At 46.0% G+C, this 20,080-nt stretch overlaps 1 protein-coding gene across 11 annotated transcripts in view; it reads left to right on the forward strand.

Moving 5' to 3' along the window:
* The window catches only part of PRRC2B (proline rich coiled-coil 2B), a 92,897-nt gene that overhangs the window by 39,601 nt on the left and 33,216 nt on the right, over window positions 1-20,080 (forward strand). For 10 of the 11 annotated variants that reach the window (XR_006889595.1, XM_046668649.1, XM_046668665.1 and 7 more), the window contains exons 6-13: window positions 1,796-1,939; window positions 3,851-4,092; window positions 4,543-4,664; window positions 5,121-5,263; window positions 11,146-11,236; window positions 13,881-14,073; window positions 17,236-17,551; window positions 19,167-19,360. Coding sequence is in view for 10 of the 11 variants with exons in the window: in XM_046668649.1 (XP_046524605.1) it covers window positions 1,796-1,939; window positions 3,851-4,092; window positions 4,543-4,664; window positions 5,121-5,263; window positions 11,146-11,236; window positions 13,881-14,073; window positions 17,236-17,551; window positions 19,167-19,360 (1,445 nt within the window). In the remaining variant the exon portion in view is untranslated. The remainder of the gene's footprint in view (window positions 1-1,795; window positions 1,940-3,850; window positions 4,093-4,542; window positions 4,665-5,120; window positions 5,264-11,145; window positions 11,237-13,880; window positions 14,074-17,235; window positions 17,552-19,166; window positions 19,361-20,080) is intronic. The other variant, XM_046668714.1, reaches the window with a different exon arrangement.

The following is a 20,080-nucleotide window of genomic DNA, read 5'->3' on the forward strand; positions in this document are numbered from 1 at the left end:
GTAATCCGTGGAGGGTAAGTTTAATTCATACTTAGAATAATACCTTCATGACTGTTGAGGCAGAAAAAAAGTACTGGACATTTTTCTTTAAACTTCCAATATCTACCCTACTTTTTTCTTTTTTAAGGTTGGCACCTGAGCTAACATCTATTGCCCATATTTTTTTTCCTTCTTTTTCTCCTCAAAGCCCCCAGTACATGGTCATATATGCTAGTTGTAGGTCTTTCTGGCTGTGCTATGTGGGACGCCGCCTCAGCATGTCCTAAGGAGCGGTGCCATGTTCACACCCAGGATCCGACCCGGAGAAACCCTGGGCCCCTGAAGTGGAGCATGCGAACTCAACCACTTGGCCACGGGGCTCGCCCCCTAATCTACCATACTTTTGAAGTGTGACTTCGGTATTTCATTCTTGCCAGTGACCTTTTAGCATAATGAAGTGACTATATGATGCGTCAAAGTCCCCCTTCACAGAGCAGTAGAGCCCCTTCCTGACACTTGGAAATTGTCTCTCAGGTTGATCATTGGTGAATAATGTGTCCATTGATTACTCAGGCAGCTTTGTTTGACCCTAGACCTTTTTACTAAGTGGGATGGTGAATGAATTGCTGTGTTGTGCATCGACACTAATCCCACTGCATCTTTCTGGCAAAGTCTTCCTTGGTTACAGGTCCGTGAATCAGTGGTGCTAAGAATGCTGCCTAGAGAAAAATTTGGCTCTTCTGTCTAGGGAGCAAGACATATCACAGTCCGACATTGTGCTGTGTGATCTTCCTGTTACTAGGTGTATATGGTGCTGGAGATGTGCTGCGCATTCCAGTTAAAAGGACCAGATCCCACTCTGGACCCTAAAATGCATTATTTGTCATTATCCATTCATCCAGAAGATGAGTACAGGTTTTTTGTGCTGCGTGCTGTGAGTGACAGGAGCAAGTTAAGAAAAGGCTTCTTTAGGGCCGGCCCGCTGGCGCAGCGGTTAATTAAGTGCGCACGTTCCGCTTCTCGGCAGCCCGGGGTTTGTGGGTTCGGATCCTGGGTGCAGACACGGCACCACTTGGCAAAAACCATGCTGTGGCAGGTGTCCCACATATAGAGTAGAGGAGGATGGGCATGGATGTTAGCTCAGGGCCAGTCTTCCTCAGCAAAAAGATGAGGATTGGCAGTAGTTAGCTCAGGGCTAATCTTCCAAAAAAAAAAAAAGGCTTCTTCTCTAACAGAGGTTATGGTGTTGGGGAATGAATGAAAGAAACAAAGAAAGCAAGTGTCCCAGGATTCCAAGTGGAAAATGTTTGGTCTTGTAGGGCTTGAGGAACTTTGTAGAAAGTGGTAAACTGAAACGGACAATGAGGAGGTACTCAGGAGTGTAAATCTAGGATGGAGGCCTTTGGGGAGGCACGAGGGGTGACCTGTTGGCATTACCTCCACACGAAAACGGTTGACTTCCTTGGGCCGACTTTGTGGAAGACGGCTCTTGTCTGCCCCCCGGGGCTGCCAGAAGGACCTTACTGTCGTCTTTGTCTTCTTCTGGGAGCTGGGAAGGATCTGGGCTGGGGCAGCTGTGAATCTTGCCCCGTGCACTTGGTAACCAGCTCCTGCAGGTTAGCTGGCAGGGGGCCTGATGTAGTCTGTGACCAGCTCTCCTTGTCACCTTTGGGGAACCCTTGTGCTGCTCTGCACGGTGCACTTAAAATGAGCCGGCTGCAGGGCGCTGTGGCTTTCGGTGCGTGGAGTCGGTGGGGCAGAGAACTGGTGATGCCCGTCTCCCTTGCTCCATAAGTCTTCCTGGTTTTCTTGGCAGGTTTAAGGGGCTCAAGCCGACTATTATCCTTCTCTCCCGAGGAATTTCCGACGCTGAAAGCAGCTGGAGGGCAGGACAAGGCTGGCAAAGAAAAGGGCGTCTTAGATCTGTCGTATGGGCCAGGACCAAGCCTCCGCCCACAGAGTAAGTGACCTTGCACACATGTGGAACAGCAGAATTTCCCTTCTTCTCTCTGCCCTCTTAGAAGAAGTATGCTCGTTCTCAAAGGGCCAGAGCTCCTTGAGTCCAGGCTCCTGCCTGGGAAGTGTGGTTATTGACCCTCCACCTGACCTCTGCATCTGTTGAACTTCTTTCCTAGGCTGCTCTGGAGGTCATTTCTTGTCTTTTTGGTTGGGCCAGGCCTGTGCGCCTTCCCAGCTGTCGTCGTATGTTAGTTCTGATATGCCTGCGTGGTCATGGCAAAGATGGATGGGCCAAGGGCCAGTTACCTTGGTTCCTGATTTGGGAGCTTGTTTTCTAAACCGGTGATTCCTAAATTTAGCTGAATCCTATCAGAATCACTTGGGGAATTTGTTGAAATGTCTAATTCCCAGCCTGCTCTCTCCCCGAGCCAAATTAGAATCTTTTTTTTAAACGCGTTCCCCTGGGGATTGTTATGTAGCCGGCCCAGCGCCAGTCTCCATGGTCTCCTCATCTGGGGTCTGGCCAAGGAGTCGGCAGGATTGTATCGTGATACTTGCTGGTAATGTTTTCTCCTTAGTGGCCTTGGGTGGTCAGAGGTTGGGGTGTTGTTTGGGAATGAGACATTCTCTCTGTTCTAACTGGGGATTCTGAAATGGCTCCTGTTCTTTTAGGGGGCATGGGAGCTTGATCAGGTCTTGAAATAGGAGGGATTTTTGTTTGCTTGTCTTGATTAATCCTTGAAGTATTCCAGAGTCAGAATTGATATCCTGTAAATGAAATGATCACTGTGTGACTCTTTAATAAAACATACTGCTTTTCACTAGCCTAAGCTGGGTTATTTTGTCTGCTCCAAATATGTAATTAAATTCCTTAGGCCAAGAATTGTAACTTTCTGGGATTAATTAAGATGAGCTGCTTTGTAGGACTATAAAAATTTAAAACTGGGAGAAGCTTCCGGGATCAATTCCATCTCGTCCTTCGAGAAGCCCCAGATGGCCAGAGGGGTTAGCACAGGGCTTGCCTGAGATCACACGCAAGGTGGTTGAAGAGCTGGGAGCAGACCTGGATTTTGTAGCTCCCATCCTGGGTCTCTTTCTCCTAAGGGTCACATACTTAGGGACCTTTCGTGTTTCAACCACTAACCAAAAGTTGACTCAAAAGAGGAGTCTTTTGGCTCATCTGATTTCTTGCTGGCCTGTAATTCTGCCAGATCTTGTGTGCGTTTGGCAGTGGAGAACATCATCGTGAAAAGATGGGCAGATAGGTTGGCAGGTTCTTATCATGACCTGTGGAAGGGCTCCACGGGATGGATGCAGCAGCAAGCAGGGGCAAAAGCCTGGTGGGCTGGGCCTCAGGCCCCTCCACACCCCTGCTGGAGTAGGGACAGCTCTGCTTTGTCTTATGACCTGGGCAATCTCTTTGACTAGCCCTGCCACTGCTAAACCGAGTTTGAAAATGTGTGTCGGGAACTCAGTGGTTTTAATGTAAACGTCCGCACAGGCAACAGTGCTGATCCTGACGGGGCCAGGTCAGTATTTCTGGAAGAAAGCACGCAAGGCTCTATTCATCAGGGCTGTCTTAATTTCTTGGGGGCATTAGATCTGTGGCTGATGTGGTTTCTGTTAATCAGTGAAGACTGTGTCTTGTTTTCACTTGTCTTCTCTCTCAGTGGACCTCATTTTGTATTCCCTTATGATCAGACTTCCCTCAGCAAGTTCATACTCATTGGCCAGGTGTCTGCCCCCCACTTTCCCTGACCTACTTGACCAGTTGACTCGATTCTTCACTTTTTGTTTTTTTTTGTTTTTTATTTTTTTGGTGAATGAGGGGGTCCCTTGACCTTCAGAACCTCATACAATCCCTCCTCCCCCTCCTCTTTCCTCTCCCCTTTTGCCCCCTTTCAATTTCCAGATGTGACAAGCTGGAGGGAGGGCGGTGGGCGAAACATAATTTCTGCCACGTCTCTGAGCGCCTCCCCAACTGAGCTGGGCAGCAGGAACTCGAGTGCAGGAGACGGAGCCCCCTCCTCGGCATGTACCAGCGATTCTAAGGACCCCTCTCTCCGCCCGGCTCAGCCTGTCCGCAAAGGGGCTTCACAGTTCATGGGAAATGTATACCACCCACCTACATACCATGACATGCTTCCTGCTTTTGTAAGTCTTCAGAGTGTCCCCTTTTTTCCCATGAAGTCGGATTGTTCATGTCCAGCGGAACCTGCTTCACATGGTTGAATGTCCACCTTGGCTTCTCCCTCCCAGTTTCACTCTTTGCCTTGAAAACCCTACTCTGGAGGTTCCCATTAGTTTTGCATTTTCTCTCCCCTTTTCATATCTTAAGGGCCTCTGGCTTCTTTCCCTGGTGATGTGGATATTATTTTAGCCTTGGTTCTTTAGAAAAAGGAGAGGCAGGTCTTCCCCAAGACACAGGTTCCTTACTTACTTACTGACAGCAGGAAAGAAATGGGGGAGATGGTGGTAGGATTAATTGGGAAACCCCAAGACTTTCCTGTTTCTTTTTCCCGTTTTTTATTTTCCAAGACAAATCCTAATGTAAGTGGAACTTAGAATTACCAGAAAACCCTGTTCATTGATGTTATGTTTCAGATGTGTTCGCCACAGTCTTCAGAGAACCAGGGTACAGTGGAACGAGGATCTTTCCCCCTTCCCCAGCTCCGCCTTGAACCCCGTGTTCCTTTTAGACAGTTCCAGATGAATGACCAAGATGGGTAAGGCTATTGCATTGTAGTCACATATGTAGTGATTACCCCTGGTGGTGATATTGGACAAGATACTAAGCTGATGTTTGAAAGTACTTTGCCTTCTGGAGACCACAGTGAACCTAAAAATGAGCTCAAAACCCCAGGGTGTGTGGGATGGCTGGGATCTAGGGCTGCCCAAGAGATTGGGTTACAATTTCAGGTTCCTGGCATAGTTGAAGTTTTGGCATGTGCTTATTACTAGGCATTTGCATTCAGCATATGAAACAGGAGAATGAGGCAGAACTTCTCTCTGGGAGGTATTTGTTCATTGTCTGTTTCTTTTAAAAGGAGATGATGTGTAAATATTAAATGCAAACAAGAACCTTTGCAATGTAGAACTTATTTTTGGAAAAGTATTTGGTTTTACTTCCATCTGTGTACTTGACATGAGTCCAGCATCTTTACTCTTCTTTCCCTCATCAGAAAAGAAAACAGACTGGGAATGGCTCGCCCTATCCGTCCACTAAGGCAGCTGGTGGAACGGGCACCACGGCCCACCATCATCAATGCGGAAAACCTGAAGGGCCTTGATGATCTGGACACTGATGCTGATGATGGCTGGGCAGGTGGGTTATGGTGTCTCCTGATGGGTTTATCACTGCAGTGTAGGAAGGCAGGGCTGAAGTCAGTCTCCGCTCTCCAGCGTTGAAAACCCTCTGACGCAAACGTGTTTTCCCTCGGCAAGCTGGGATGAAGACAGGGCCAGGGAGCAGCCTCTGTGCCCTGAGTTCGGATCCTCGTTGGTGGTCAGACCAGTGGTTGCTTCCTGACGGAGCCATCATCTTCTTTTTGGTCTTTGGTCTTGATCTTAGAGCTATGGGTGATTTTGCTGTTAACTTTATTGAAAAAAGAGCTTTTATAATGGGAAGGTTAAAACAAAATAGTACAGTGAACCCCCAGCTCCCCACCATCCAGCGTCACCAGGGACCCAGTGTTCTGCCATTCTTATTTATCTTCACCCTTGCCCCGTGCCCCAACCCCGTTATTTTCTTTTAAAATTCTTTTTGTTTGTATTCAAGTAGATTTTAATTACACTGAAAGGCACATATCTTATTGGTACAATTTTGACAAATGGATCACTTGTGTGCCACACCCCTTATCAAGATAGAGAACCTCCTGCAGCACCCCGGATCCTGTCGGCCCCAGCCCTAGCTCTGCCCAGGGCCTCCCCCTCGTCTCGTGACCTTACTGTAGGTTAGTTCTGCCCGTTGCAGAACTACCAATGAATGCAGTCATGCAGCATTTACTCTCAGGTAATGTTTTCGAGATGGAACAATGTCGTTATATATCAGTAGGCACTTTTACTTACTGGAATATGTTTCATTGTATCGATATACTGTAATTTGTTTATCTATTCGGAAGTTCCATGATGAGTGACATTTTCCTTTCTCTTGAGTAAATGTCGAGGAGTGGAATTGTTGGGTCAGAGGGTGGGTGCGTGGTTAGGTTCGTAAGAATCACCCCAGCCTTTCCCGTGGCGGTTGTGCTGTTTTGCATTCCCAGCAGCAAGGTGTGAGAATTTGGTTGCTCTGTGTCTTCACAACACTTCTATGTTAGTCTTTTTAATTTTAGCCATTGTAGTGGGTGTGTAATGGTATCTCATTTAATTTGCATTTTGCTGATGACTAACGATGATGAACACATTTTCTTGTGCTCTTTGGCTACTGGTATATCTTTTTTTTTCGTTGTCAGTGTTAGAATGTAAGTCATGGATACAAGTCTTTTGCAGCTTATATTTCACAAATATTTTTTCCCAGTACCTCCCTTGTCTTTTCACTTTTTTCTTTTTAAAAGATTGGCACCTGAGCTAACAACTGTTGCCAGTCTTCTTTTTTTTTTCCTGCTTTTTCTCCCCAAATGCCCCCAGTACATAGTTGTATATTCCTGTTGTGGGTCCTTCTAGTGATGGCATGTGGGACTCCGCCTCAGCATGGCCTGACGAGCGGTGCCATGTCCGCGCCCAGGATCCAAACCGGTGAAACCCTGGGCCACTGAAGCAGAGCGTGCGAACTTCACCACTCGGCCACAGGGCTGGCCCCGTCTTTGCATTTTTTTTAAAGATTTTATTTTTCCTTTTTCTCCCCAAATCCCCCTGGTACATAGTTGTATGGTTTTAGTTGTGGGTCCTTCTAGTTGTGGCATGTGGGATGCCACCTCAGCATGGCCTGATGAGCAGTGCCATGTCCGCGCCCAGGATTCAAACTGGCAAAACCCTGGGCCGCCACAGCGGAGCTCGCAAACTTAACAACTTGGCCGGGGGTCTGGCCCCCTGTCTTTTCATTTTTTTAGCACTGTGTTTTGGTAAGAAACTTGTGATTTTGGTGAAGTTTAATTTATAAATTTGTGTTTTTTTATGGTTATTGCTTTTGTGTCCTGTCTGAAAAATCTTTGTCTCTCCTTGGTGGTGAAGAAATTCCTTTATGTTTTTAAATAGTTTTAATTCTTTATTTTTGGGTCTGTGATCCATATTGAATTAATTTTTGTGTTTGGGGTAAGGTAGGAGTCGAGGTTCATTTTTTTTCCATTTGTTGGAAATGCACCATTTGTTGATAAAACTTTCCTTCTGCTATTGAATTGCTTTGGCACCTTTGCCAAAAATCAGTTGACCATATAAGGGTGGGGCTGTTTCTGGATCTGCGTGTTCTTCCTCATCCGACGCCACACTGTAGCTCTATAGTACGTCTTAAAGTCAGGGAGTGTAAGTTCTCCAACTTTGTTCTTTTTCAAGATTCTAACTATTCTGAGTTCCTTTCATTCCTGTATAAATTTAGAATCAGCCTGTCAGTATTTACAAAAAGCCTGTGGGCATTGTGGTTAGGATTGTGTTTGAATATATTTCTGGATACATGACATGTTAATTTTGAATCTTCCATCCAGGAAGCTGATGCATGTCTTTATTAGGTCTTTGATCTCACTCAGCAGTCCTTTATAGTTTTCAGGGTAGAGGTCTTGAACATCTTTTGTTAAGTTTATTCTTAAGTATTTTATGTTTTTTTTTTTTTTTTAAAGATTTTATTTTTTCCTTTTTCTCCCCAAAGCCCCCCGGTACATAGTTGTATATTCTTCGTTGTGGGTCCTTCTAGTTGTGGCATGTGGGACGCTGCCTCAGCGTGGTCTGATGAGCAGTGCCATGTCCGCGCCCAGGATTCGAACCAACGAAACCCTGGGCCGCCTGCAGCGGAGCGTGCGGACTTAACCACTCGGCCACGGGGCCAGCCCCAGTATTTTATGTTTTTTGATGCTAAGTGGCATTGTTTTTTTTTATGGTTTAATTTTTTAGTGTTTGATGTTATTATGTGGAAATAAAGTTGATTTTTGTCTATTGATCTTGTACCAAGCACTTTGCTGAATGCGCTTATTGGTTTCACTCGTTTCTGTTGACTTCTTAGAATTTTCTACATAAACCATCATGTCACCTGTAAATAGGGACAGTTTCCTGTCTTTCTTTTCAGATTATATGCCTTTTGTTTCTTTTTCTTGCCGTGTTGCACTGTCGTAATTCAGTACAATGTTGTGCTCGAGTTCTTTGTTTCTGGTACTAGGGAGAAAGTGTTTAGTGTTTCGACATTAAATGTGATGTTAGCTGTAGGTTTTTGGAGAACCTCTTTATCAGATTGAGGAGGTTCTCTGCTCTTTCTAGTTTGCTGAATGTTTTGTTTTTTAAATCAGGAATGGATGTTGAATTTTTGTTAAATACTTTTTCTTTCTTTGTGGTCATATAATTTTTCCTCTTTATTTTGGTAATCTGATGGTTTCATTGATTGTTTTTTTAATGCTAACCAATGTCACGTTCCCAGAATAAACGCCACCTTTTTTGTATGCCTAGATTCAATTTGCTGATACTTTATTAAGATTCTTTTTCTTTTTTGGAAGAAGAAGCTTAGCCCTGAGCTAACATCTACTGCCAATCCTCTTTTTTTTTTTTCTGCTTTATCGCCCCAAATACCCCCGGTACCTAGTTGTATATCTTAGTTGCAGGTCCTTCCAGTTGTGGCATGTGGGACACCGCCTCAATGTGGCCTGATGAGTGGTGCCATGTCTGCGCCCAGGATCTGAACTGGTAAAACCCTGGGCCGCCGCAGTGAAGTGTGTGAACTTAACCACTTGGCCATGGGGCTGGCCCCGAATCTTCCTCTTTTTGCTGAGGAAGACTGGCCCTGAGTTAACATCCATGCCCATCTTCCTCTCCTTTATATGTGTGATGCCTGCCACAGCATGGCTTGCCAAGCGGTGCCATGTCCACACACCCGGGATCCAGACTGGCAAACCCTGGGCTGCCGAAGCAGAATGTGCGCACTTGACCGCTGCGCCACCAGGCCGGCCTCTATTAAGATTCTTAGTGTCTGTGTTCGTGGTGAATATTAGTCTATAATTTTCTTTTAATATCTTTCTTGGATTTTGGTACTAGGGTTATGCTGGTCTCATAGGATGAGCTGGAAAATAGACAGGACAGGACACCTCCTTCTCTACTTTGTGAAAGAGTTTCCATAAGATTGGTATTAGTTCTTTCATAAATGCTTAATAAAAATTGATAAAAAAATTGATAAAATTTACCAATGCAACATTTTGGCCCTGGAGTTTTCTTTGTGGAAACATTTGTGATGGTAAATTTAATTTCTTTGATTAGTGATGGGGCTGCTCGTATTTCCTATGTCATTTTGTGTCAGTTTTTGATAAGTTGCGTTGGAAAGAATTTGTTCGAGTTCGATTTCTTGGTGTAAAGTTGTTGATAACACTCCTTTTCCTTTGGATATCTGTGGAATCTGTAGTGATGTTCCTTCTTTTATTCCTGATAGTTAGGTAATTTGTGTTTTTTCTCTTTTTCTTGTCACTTCCACCAAGGACTTACTGGTTTTATTAGCCTTTACAAAGAGGCAGACTTTGCCTTTAATTTTCTCCATTGATTGTTTTCTGTTTCGTTGATTTGTTCGTTTTAATTATCAGAGATTTCTAGATTTCTAATTCCGTTATAGCCCAAGAGCATGTGCTGTATGATTTCAGTTCTTTTCAACTTACCGAGACTTGTTTTATGAACAGGATATGGTCTGTCTCAGTGAGCATTCCAAGTGCATTTGAAAAAAATGTGTGTTGTACGGTCGTTGGGTGTGACGTTCTGTCAGCAGCAGCTTTGTCGAGGTGGTTGGGAGTGTCGTTCAGACGGTGGGTGCTTCCTGATATTTTCGTCTGGTTCTATCGGTTACTGACAGCGAGTGCTACCCTCTCCACTGTAACTGTGGGTTTGTCAGTTTCCCCCTTGAATTCTATCCGTCTCTACTTCACTTACTTTGAAGCTGTTATTAGGCATGTACACTTCACAGTGTTTGTGACTGTGACATGCTGACCCTTTGTGCTGTTCAAGTGTCCTGTATCTCTAGTGATGCTTCTGGTCTTGGAGTCCGTTTTGTCCTGTGTTCGGATCCTCGCTCTAACTTATTGTCCACTGTTTTCATGGTTTGTCTTTTTCCACCCTTTTCCTCTCATACCGTCTGTGTTTATATTTAAAGTGATGTTCTGTGAGACGGCATACAGCTGCACTTGCTTTTTGATCCAGTCCAGCTCTGCCTTTAGTTGGATTGGGCTTTGGTTGTTTGGTTTTTTAAAGATCTAATTCACATAACTGATTTTTGTATAATCTAAAATTCACTCTTTTAAAGTCTCCAATTCATTGATGTTTAGTACATTCACAAGTTTGTGCAACCATCTGCACTCTCCAGTTCCAGAACATTTCCATCACCCACAAAAGAAACCCTGTACCTATTAGCAGTCACTCCCAGTGACCCCTGTACCCCCTGCCCCCGGCACATGTCCTCTGGGAACCACTAGTCTGCTTTCTGTCTCTGGATTTGTATCCATATTAATGGAATTACACAACACGATGTGTGGCCTTTCGTATCTGGCCTCTCCCAGCATGTTTTCAAGATTTATCATATTAGAGTCTGTGTCAGTATTCATCCTTTTTTTTAATTTTTTTGGCCACCAACTGTACCGTTGTCTGGATCTCCTACATGTTATGTACCCACTCCTCAGTGATGGGCACTCTCTGCCGCCCGATTCCCCCAGGGGTTGGAATGTACCCTGGGGCAGAATGGTGGCCGGCAGTCTCACTGGTTGAGTTTCCGCCTTGCTAGGTAGACTCCTTCATAGATTCTGCCTGCTTTTGCTCCCTCGCCTGCCCCTTCTAATAAAAATTTTAGGAATATTCTGTCCAGATTTAAGAACCGTTATCTGTGGGAGAGTTAGTCTAACCAGCTGCTTTGCTGTTGCCGGAAGCCATAACTGTCCTTCACTTTTATCTGCAGTGTTTGTTTTGTAGTGGCAGCTGGGTGGTTAGCCTTACTCCCCAGTTGGGTTGGCATCAAGCCTGACGGGAGGCAGCCCCCAGTGGTGCTGTTAGCGCTGTCGAGATGCTCATTTTTTCTCATTCTTCCTGGCCCTCATCCTGTTGTAGGCCTCCACGAGGAAGTGGACTATTCCGAGAAACTGAAGTTCAGTGATGATGAAGAGGAGGAAGAAGTTGTGAAGGACGGCAGGCCGAAGTGGTAAGGATCCCCCTGCCTGCTCCTGCACCGCTCCCGTGGAGCTTGGCATTAGCAGGAGGTAAATGCGTCAGTGCTTATTGGTGCTGCCGTGTGCTGGTCGCCAGGCCAAGTGCGTTTCCTGTTACCCCAGCAACCTTCCAGGGCAGGTGCTGTTCCCGTTTGGCAGATGAGCGGACGATAGCTCTTGAGCACAGTTGTTCAGGAAAGGAGCCAGGATTTGCATCCAGGCGCGGCTGGTGAGGCCTGGTGATTTTTAACCGCTGTGCAAGGATTTTCCTGAGTGTGTGGTTCTGCAGGTTGCTTATGGGTGTTGTGCCCAGAAAGGCTTCTCTCCCGAGGCAAGTTCGGGAAACCACCCTGGGCTCAACTTACTCCTTTCCTGCGAGGTCGCTCAGAGCCTGGAGTGTCCTGAAGCGTGTGGGGACTCTCTGGGGACGTGGGGGAAGCAGGAAGCAGAGCATGCCAGATTCCCTAACCTTATTGGACCACTTTAATCTTTTCTCTCTCTTTTGGATTGTTTTTTGGACTAATTTTACTCATAATGCTCTTTGGAAAATACTTCATTGTACTCTGGTCCGTCTAGTTTTTCTCATGACATCAGTAGCAGTGGCTAGTACTTTTAAAATAGGACCTATGCTTGCTTTAATTTGCATTTTTTTGAGTACTAGCAAATGTGAATGCTTTCCTTTGTGTGGAATTGCCCGTTTCCTTTGTACATTATCTATTGGACTTATTACGCTTTCCTTCAAAATGTAGTTCATGCATTATAATTTTTAGATATTAATGCTTCAATATTTTTCCCTTTGTCTATTTTATTGTCAATAATTGAATGTTTATATAGGTGCGTCTGCAAGACATTTTCTTTGTTTCATCTTTTGCTTCAAAGCTTTTGAAGTAATTCCCCCTCTTCTGGAGGGAGCTGGTCACCATCTTCTGCCACTCTTTCTCTGATGACACACAAATAATTAACTAATCAAGGCTTCTGTAATTGATTTTATTTATTTATTTTTTTAAAGACTGGCACCTGAGCTAACATCTATTGCCAGTCTTTTTTTCCCCTTCTTCTTCTCCCCAAAGCTCCCCAGTACATAGTTGTGTATTTTTAGTTGTGGGTCCTTCCAGTTGTGGCATGTGGGACGCCACCTCAGCGTGGCTTGGTGAGCGGTGCCGTGTCTGTGCCCAGGATCCATACCGGTGAAACCCTGGGCCGCCAAAGTGGAACAAGCGAACTTAACCACTCAGCCATGGGGCCCACCCCTTTAATTTACTTTAATGCTGTTTGGTTTTAACCGAAGCTTTGAGTGCACTTGGGAAATGTCCATCAGTCAGTTCCTGGAACACTAAGCTCAGAAGGAGAGGTAATCAAGAATTTAAATCAAAGGCAGAGACATGAAATTTTACAGACTTATTGGAGCAGTACGACACTCTGTTCCTTGTCTTTTCAGTTGATGTGAGTTGAATATTCAACTGACAGAGTTAGATATGGGTTTTGGACCCAACTTCGCTACTGGCTATGACTGAGGACCCCCTCAAATTGAGAGTCCCCTAACCACCTCCTCCCTAAGCCTGCTCTTTTTCCAATGTTCTCTGAGCTGGTTGATGATTTCCAACTCCCAGACACTTCGACTAACATGCCCCCAAGCCTCCTTTGACATCTTTATTTCCCCATCCATGATGGGTTCCTGAAACTTCCTTTGACTCCATGCTTTCCTGCTGATTGTCTCAGGGACCACTGGTTCCAGCATCCTTTCTTTCCTGGACCATTCAGAGGTTAGCCAGCTTGTCTCCTTCCTTTCGTATTATCAGTGACTGTGCCTTAGTCGTCTTCTAAAGAGAAGTCTTCTCTGGAGGATCAGGTGTGGTCTCCATGTCTCTCGGAGTGAAGGCAGGAGTCGCTAGCGGTTGTTGCCTTGTCGTGGTCTCCTCATGCACCTTGTCTGCTTCCACCCCATGTACATATGTGTGCGTGGACACATGCAGGCACACGATATTAGCCAGACCCGACTCCCTGCCTTTCTCTGAACTCTGCTGTGTTTACTGGGCACTTCCTTTGCATACAAGAGGTGCTCAGCAAATGCACATATGTGTTTTGCCCCAGTGCCTTTGTTGACGAGCCCTCTTGCAGCCTCCTTTTGGCGTCTTCTCTCCTTTCTTGCTGTGTGTGCTCCTCTCCTCTTGCTCTCTGTATCACAGCGTCATACTTCACTGTTTGGAGGAGCATTTATTAAGCGCCTCCTTTATGGAAAGCACAGGGAAGGAGCTGTGATTTAGGGAGAAGGACCTACACCTTCGAGTCCTGGGTTCCAGTCTGTTAGCTCCTTCCTTGGAGAGGGGCTCCCAGCCACCCTGAGACTCAGCTGCCTATTCTTTAGAATGCGGGGAGCAACGACTTTTTTTTGCGGTAAATGGAGAAATGCATGTGAAACATCCTGCCTGAAGCTTTGAGTGTACGAGTGACTTGGTGAATGTTGGTACTGAATTTCGGTGTTCTGGGCATGTCCTGTCAGCCATAAGGTGGGGTAGGTGTGTTCTGATGAAGGAAACTGGTATATAGACAGCTGGCTTTGGGATTCCTAAGTGCTTCTGGCTGGTTAAGATCACACCACTGACTGGGAAAACTAACACTCACTGTGGTTTGTCCTAGGAACGGTTGGGACCCTAGAAGGCAGCGGCAATTGTCAATGAGCTCTGCGGACAGTGCTGATGCCAAACGTACCCAAGAGGAAGGAAAGGACTGGGGCGAAACAGTAGGCGTGACCCGTGTCATCCGGAAGGTGCCAGAACCTCAGCCACCTTCCAGGAAGCTTCACAGCTGGGCGTCAGGCCCTGACTACCAGGTACCATGGGCACTGGAGGGGTTTTGTGCCTGTAATTAGCTGGAACACACACACAAGCTCTTTTCACATTCATTTGACCAGAGTTCCAAGACAGTGACTAGAACTGGCCGTCTAGTTGGCTGCCCCGTGTGTTTGTACTTTACTGAGTTCGGTGGCTGGGTTTTTGAAAAGTCCTTGGTGGACGTTTCTCTTTTTTTTTTTTTTAAAGATTTTATCTTTCCTTTTTCTCCCCAAAGACCCCCCCGGTACATAGTTGTATATTTTTAGTTGTGGGTCCTTCTAGATGTGGCATGTGGGACGCTGCCTCAGCGTGGCTTGATGAGCGGTGCCACGTCCACACCCAGGCTCCAAACCGGCCAAACCCTGGGTCACTGAAGTGGAGTGCGAACTTAACCACTTGGCCATGGGGCTGCCCCCTCTCTTTTTCTTTTAATTTAAAAAATTTAAATTTTTGCAACAGTCACAAACTTACATAAAAATTGGAAATACAATCCAAAGAATATTTTTTTCTGAACCCTTTGAAGAGTAAGTTGCCTACCTGATCAGGTCCCATCACCACAGAGCACTTTGATATCTATTTCCTACCAAAAATGACATTCCTTTCTAGGGAACCACAATCAAAACCAGGGAATTAGCGTTGATACATCCCTGGCATCTGATCTTTTCCACTTTCACCCCCTTCCACTTTTACCAGTTGTCCCATTGATGTCCTTTATACGAAGAATCCAGTTCAGATTCACATGCTGCCCTAGTTGTGCTGTCTCTAGTACCCTGCAGTCTGGCCCAGCTCCTCAGCTTTGCCTTAACTTTCATGACTGTGACACTTTTAAAGATTACAAGCCAGTTGTTTTGTGGAATGCACCTCAAATTGGGTTTGTCTGCTCCTTCCTCGTGTTTAGGTTCAAGGTTTCCATTTTTGGCTAGAATCTCAGAAATGACACTGACACTTGTCATTGCATCCAGCCAGGTGACCGTGATTCCCCTCTGTCCCTCTTTGACAGCCTTGACTTTGATCTCTTGATTAAGGTGGTGTCTGCCAGGTTTCACACTGTGGAATTACTCTCCTGCGCGTGTGTTAACTGATGAGGATTCTGTGGGGAGGTACTTTGAGGGCATGAATATCCTGTTCTCATGAAACGTTGACTTTATTTATATCAATGGGTTATAATCTGTTACTCTCGTTGTTTTGAAGCTCAAATTTTCTTTGATTTGGCTGTCAGGAGCCTCTTCAAGCTGTCTTGTACATGTCTTCATCCTTTTTGTGAGCAGTTCTTTGCTTTCTGATAGAACAAGCTTTTCCAAACTCATTTTCACCCTACGCTGCCTTAGGCGTGGAATCAGCCCTTAGGACATTTAGAAACCAGTTTGTGGGCACTGGGAGTGCCCGCTGCTGTTTGGGGGGTCACTGCTCCTGGGCCCTGGATATGTGTGCCCTGTTACTGTATGTGTGTGCATATACACACATGCCCACATCTTTATTATTTCTGTATCTCTATAGAGAGCCCTGAGTTCGCAGTGATATCTCCGACTCCACCGAATTCTTTCTAGTTTTCTCCCATTTCATATTTGTAATCCTTTCTCCAGCAGCGAGAAATCTGTCCCCCGTCATTCCCGATGTTTATACGTACTCGGTCAGCTCCCCTGTGTGTGACCAGTCTCCCACTTCTGCCTCCACCCTGCAATTAGTCCAAATTGCATTCGTATATTGAGGTTGCTCAGTATTCAAAAGGTTTCACTTTGATCTGCTCATAACAACACTGTGAATTAGCTGAATAGAATCAACATGATGAAACCTGTATAATTTTATGCATCCAAATTTCTGAAGAGATTGTTGCAGTTCAAATATTTTGCAGAACATTTAGTGTATGAAATGGTAGCTAATCTTAGGGCAGTTTAGAAAGGCACATTGAAAGTCTTGACAATGTACGCATACCTTTTGATTCTGCTATTTTGTTTCTAGGAAATTCTGAAGGAAATAATCAGGGATATGCATTGAGGGTTATCTGCAAGAGTGTATTGAACACCAGGGGTAAGGTAGATACTGTGGTACAAGCTGTGCTTGAGGCAGTCCCAGCTGTCACAGAGCATGGAGAAGTTCGTATTCAAAGGCAAAGTGAAGGGAAAGCACGCACTTCGGTCCCAATTATATTATGTAAAAAATACCTTCGTGCTTCTAAATTGGAAGTTTCTGGTCTTTTATGATGATAGCAATTGTCTCTGGATTATGAGAAGTTAATTTTTAGGAGAAAACTCTCTGATTACAGTAAATGTGTTGCGTATTGCCTTTGAGGAGGTATAATTAATACACCAGAAAAGGCGTGAATCTTGGTTCTTTATGTTTGTTGACTTTTGACAGTTATTACCTCTGTGTAACTACCACTCAAAACAGGAAGTTTTATATTTTTTTGATAGTTACATATCATTGGGATTTCAGTGGCTGAGGTTCAGTTAAACTTGCCCATCATTTGTGCTATTATATATTCTGCATGCACCTTCCTGAAGATCAGTAAGAAAGTCCCAGTGCTGAGCATTTTTCACAGTGCATATTTGACATCTGGTTGTTGTCCAGTAACTGGCAACCAGTGAGAGACTCAGAAGTGGATGAAATATCCAAAAGACAAGCTTTTAGAGATGCTTTGTTTTAGAGATCACATTGAAAAAGCATATGTCTGACTGTGAATTTCAGTTTCTCGTGGCTTTTTATACCTAGAGGTTTATATTTTTTTCATGAGGGGGAGGGGTGGAGCAGAAATAAGGAACGTGTGGTTTCCTGCTCCTGTTCATGAGCTCTGGAGGCCCTAACCCTGTGTGCCTCTGAGTAGTGGTGAGTGTCTTGTTCACTGAGTGTTTGCCATGTGTCAGTCACAGCATTGAGCGCTTTGCAAACATTTCATTGCAACTTCTCAGTCCCAAGGGCTTCCTTTATTATCCCCAGTTTACAAATGAGGAACTAAGCTATAGAATGTTGGCGCATGCCCAAACCTCATTCCAGATATAATACAGGCCGGAGTGGGATTGAAACCCAGGTCTGCCTGTTGCCTGACTGTGCTGCCTCTCAGAGGTGCTCACGGATTTTGGGAAGGAGAGCTGATCGTGTAACGGGAGTGGCCCTGTCTCCTGGGGTGTCACCCGCTGTTTTATCAGACTTTCTTCTTTTGGCAGAAGTCCTCAGTGGGCAGCGTGTTCCGGCAACAGTCTGTCGAGGACAAAGAGGACAAGCCACCCCCACGGCAGAAGTTCATCCAGTCAGAGATGTCCGAGGCCGTGGAGCGAGCCCGGAAGCGCCGGGAAGAGGAGGAGCGCCGAGCCCGGGAAGAGCGGTTGGCTGCCTGTGCCGCCAAACTCAAACAGCTGGACCAAAAGTGCAAGCAGGCTCAGAAGGCGAGCGAGGCCCAGAAACAGGTGGAGAAGGAAGTCCCTCGATCGCCGGGCACCGAGAAGGTGTCCCTACAGGAGAACGGCCCTGCTGTCCGCAAAGGTAAGCGATGGGCCCTCGTGCCACTAACTGGAAGCCCTGGGCTGTTTTCACTTGCTTGTACCTCCCTGGCTTCTCAGCACAACTTGTGGCTTGCAAGTCAGTGATAGCGGGAAGCATCAGTCAGAGTTTTAGCCTGGGTCACATCCTGTTTCAGCTCCTTGCACTAGCTGGCCTCTGCACCTTACTTCTCTGGAACCTGTTCTGTCATCTGTAAAATGGGATGATGATAGTGTGTACTTCCCCATACGCTGAGGAGCCTCATGAGATCATGTACGTAAAGCACTGTGCCTGGTTTCTGGATATAGAAAGCACGCATATACTTATGTTATGCTACCAGTTTTGTTGTCATCGTCATTAACACTGTTATCGTTACCACTACAAAGATGCACACGCAGGGGGACTTTACTAAAAGCGCAGGATCCTTTCATGTGAGTCCTTGTTAGAGTACATTTTTCCTGGCCTTATTTCTAAAAGGAATGGATCACATAGCTATGTAAGAGACACTGAACAGCGCTGAGAGTCTCTGGTAGCAGTTTTAGAGAATGTGATCAGCTGTATTCTTCATGATTTTCTTAAATCAACTAAAACCAACTCTTGAGAAGAGAAGAGAAGGGCCTGGGTGTTAGTGTCAGTCCCTGAGAGCTTCTCAGGTGGGAGTCTTATTGGTGATGTGTTGTCAGCGCCCTTCTGGCTGAGGAACTCAGAGAAATTGACAGCGGTCGTTCTGTAAATTTCCTGTCACTGAAGTCTGAGTGAAGCCTGCGCCCGGTCTCCCGCTACTCTCTGAGATGGCGCAGGCAGACTCCATCTGCCCTGATGTGAGTGTGGTCAGTCGATACTGGGCCTGGGTGTTGTGTGCACTGGAGCGTCACTGCCCTTCTGCAGCATCCCTCTGTTGTGCCGTGAAGAGTCCCTGAGGCTGTGCCTCAGGGTTTGTTTGCCCTTTGCAGTAGAGTTAAGAATGCAAATGTCAATTATACCTCAGTAAAGCCAGAAAAAAATGCAAAGCTGGGATGGAGGCAAGAAAGAAGGGAATTTCAGAGGGAATGATGGTGAGAAACTGTGTGGAGTGTTTACTGCTTGTGCGGCGCTGTCGTAAGTGCATTATGTGGATTATCTCATTTCACTGTCACAGAAGCCCCGTGGGGCAGGCACAGTCGTCATCCTCATTTTACAGGTGAAGAAGTGGGCAAGGAGAGGCTCAGTGACTTGCCGGGTCACACACCTTTGGGCGTGTTGACTCATGCTGTTTGGATGGTGGCTGTGTGGGTTGTCCTCGAGCTCCTGGCTGTCTCTGATTTACCGGAGTCCTTTCTAATAAAACCTCTCCCACCTGGAGCCAGACCCCAGCTGCACTGCTGACTGTGTGATCTCGGGCAATTTGCCTCCCCTCTCAACCCTTAGTTTTCTCATCTCTAAAGTGACGCTGGGTGACGTGGGGGCTCCGTGAGCTTGTGCGTGTGAAGCATTTCCCACAGTGCCAGGGTTCGGGGATGTGAATAGTCCAGCAGTGGGATGTAAGTGCCAACAAGAAAAAGCATTTGCTGTTAAACATTTGGTGGGCCAAGCTTTTGTGAGCTCACCTCAGCCATTTCTCTGGTTATTTGTTCCCTAGGCTCCCCTGAGTTCCCTGCCCAGGAAGCCCCCAGCACATTTTCAGAAGAAGCCCCCACAGCTCCTCCCGCTGTGACTCAGAGCAGCAGCAGTGAGGAGGGGGCCAGGGAGGTGGGGTCCCCTGCACAGGAGTTCAACAAGTACCAGAAGTCGCTTCCTCCCAGATTCCAGCGCCAGCAGCAGCAGCAACAACAGGTAAACAAAGAAGAAACTTAGAAGGTTGTTGTAAACAGACCTGAGTACTGAGTGATGCCCCCTCTCCTCTTCCCCATGCCCCCTTCAGTCAAAACAAACACCAAAAATCTACTGTCCCATATCACAGTCATCCGTAGGGATGTCAGAAGTTGTACCTGACACTTATGGCCTTGGTAGGTCAGCCCTGCCCATTATTTGTTTCTCCCAAGTTATTTCTCCTGTGAATGAATAAAAACCCTTGTTGGTAGTTTATTGACCTTGCTGTCAAATATTGGTCAGGAAGAGTTGGTGATGTATGCACTGGATTCACTGTAGTTGAGCTGGAAGAGTGGTTTTTCATTCAGAGCACCGCCCTGTGGCCACTCCTTAGACTGAGAATGGCCCCACCTTGGGATCCTCTCAAGGAGTAAGGGAGGCCTGGGAGCTGCTTGGAGAGCTGTCAGAGAGAGGCCTGTTAGCTTTGGGGTAAGACGTAGGTTTGTCAGTTTTGAGTCGGACAGTTGTGGGTTCTGATCCTAGTGATGCAGCTTATCTAGTCGTGTATGGCCTTGGACAGATCAGTGTAAACCAGGAAGAATGACCACCTGCCTCTCAGCATGGCAGTGAGTGTTTCATGACGCTCTGTAAACTGATTTGTCAGTATTAGCAGTATCATCTTTATTGGTGGGTCATAAACCTTAAGAGGGACCTACTCTTTGCCCTGAAAGTCGTGTTGGGTAA

The sequence above is a fragment of the Equus quagga genome, chromosome 1, assembly GCF_021613505.1.
Source record: "Equus quagga isolate Etosha38 chromosome 1, UCLA_HA_Equagga_1.0, whole genome shotgun sequence".
NCBI lineage: Eukaryota > Metazoa > Chordata > Mammalia > Perissodactyla > Equidae > Equus > Equus quagga.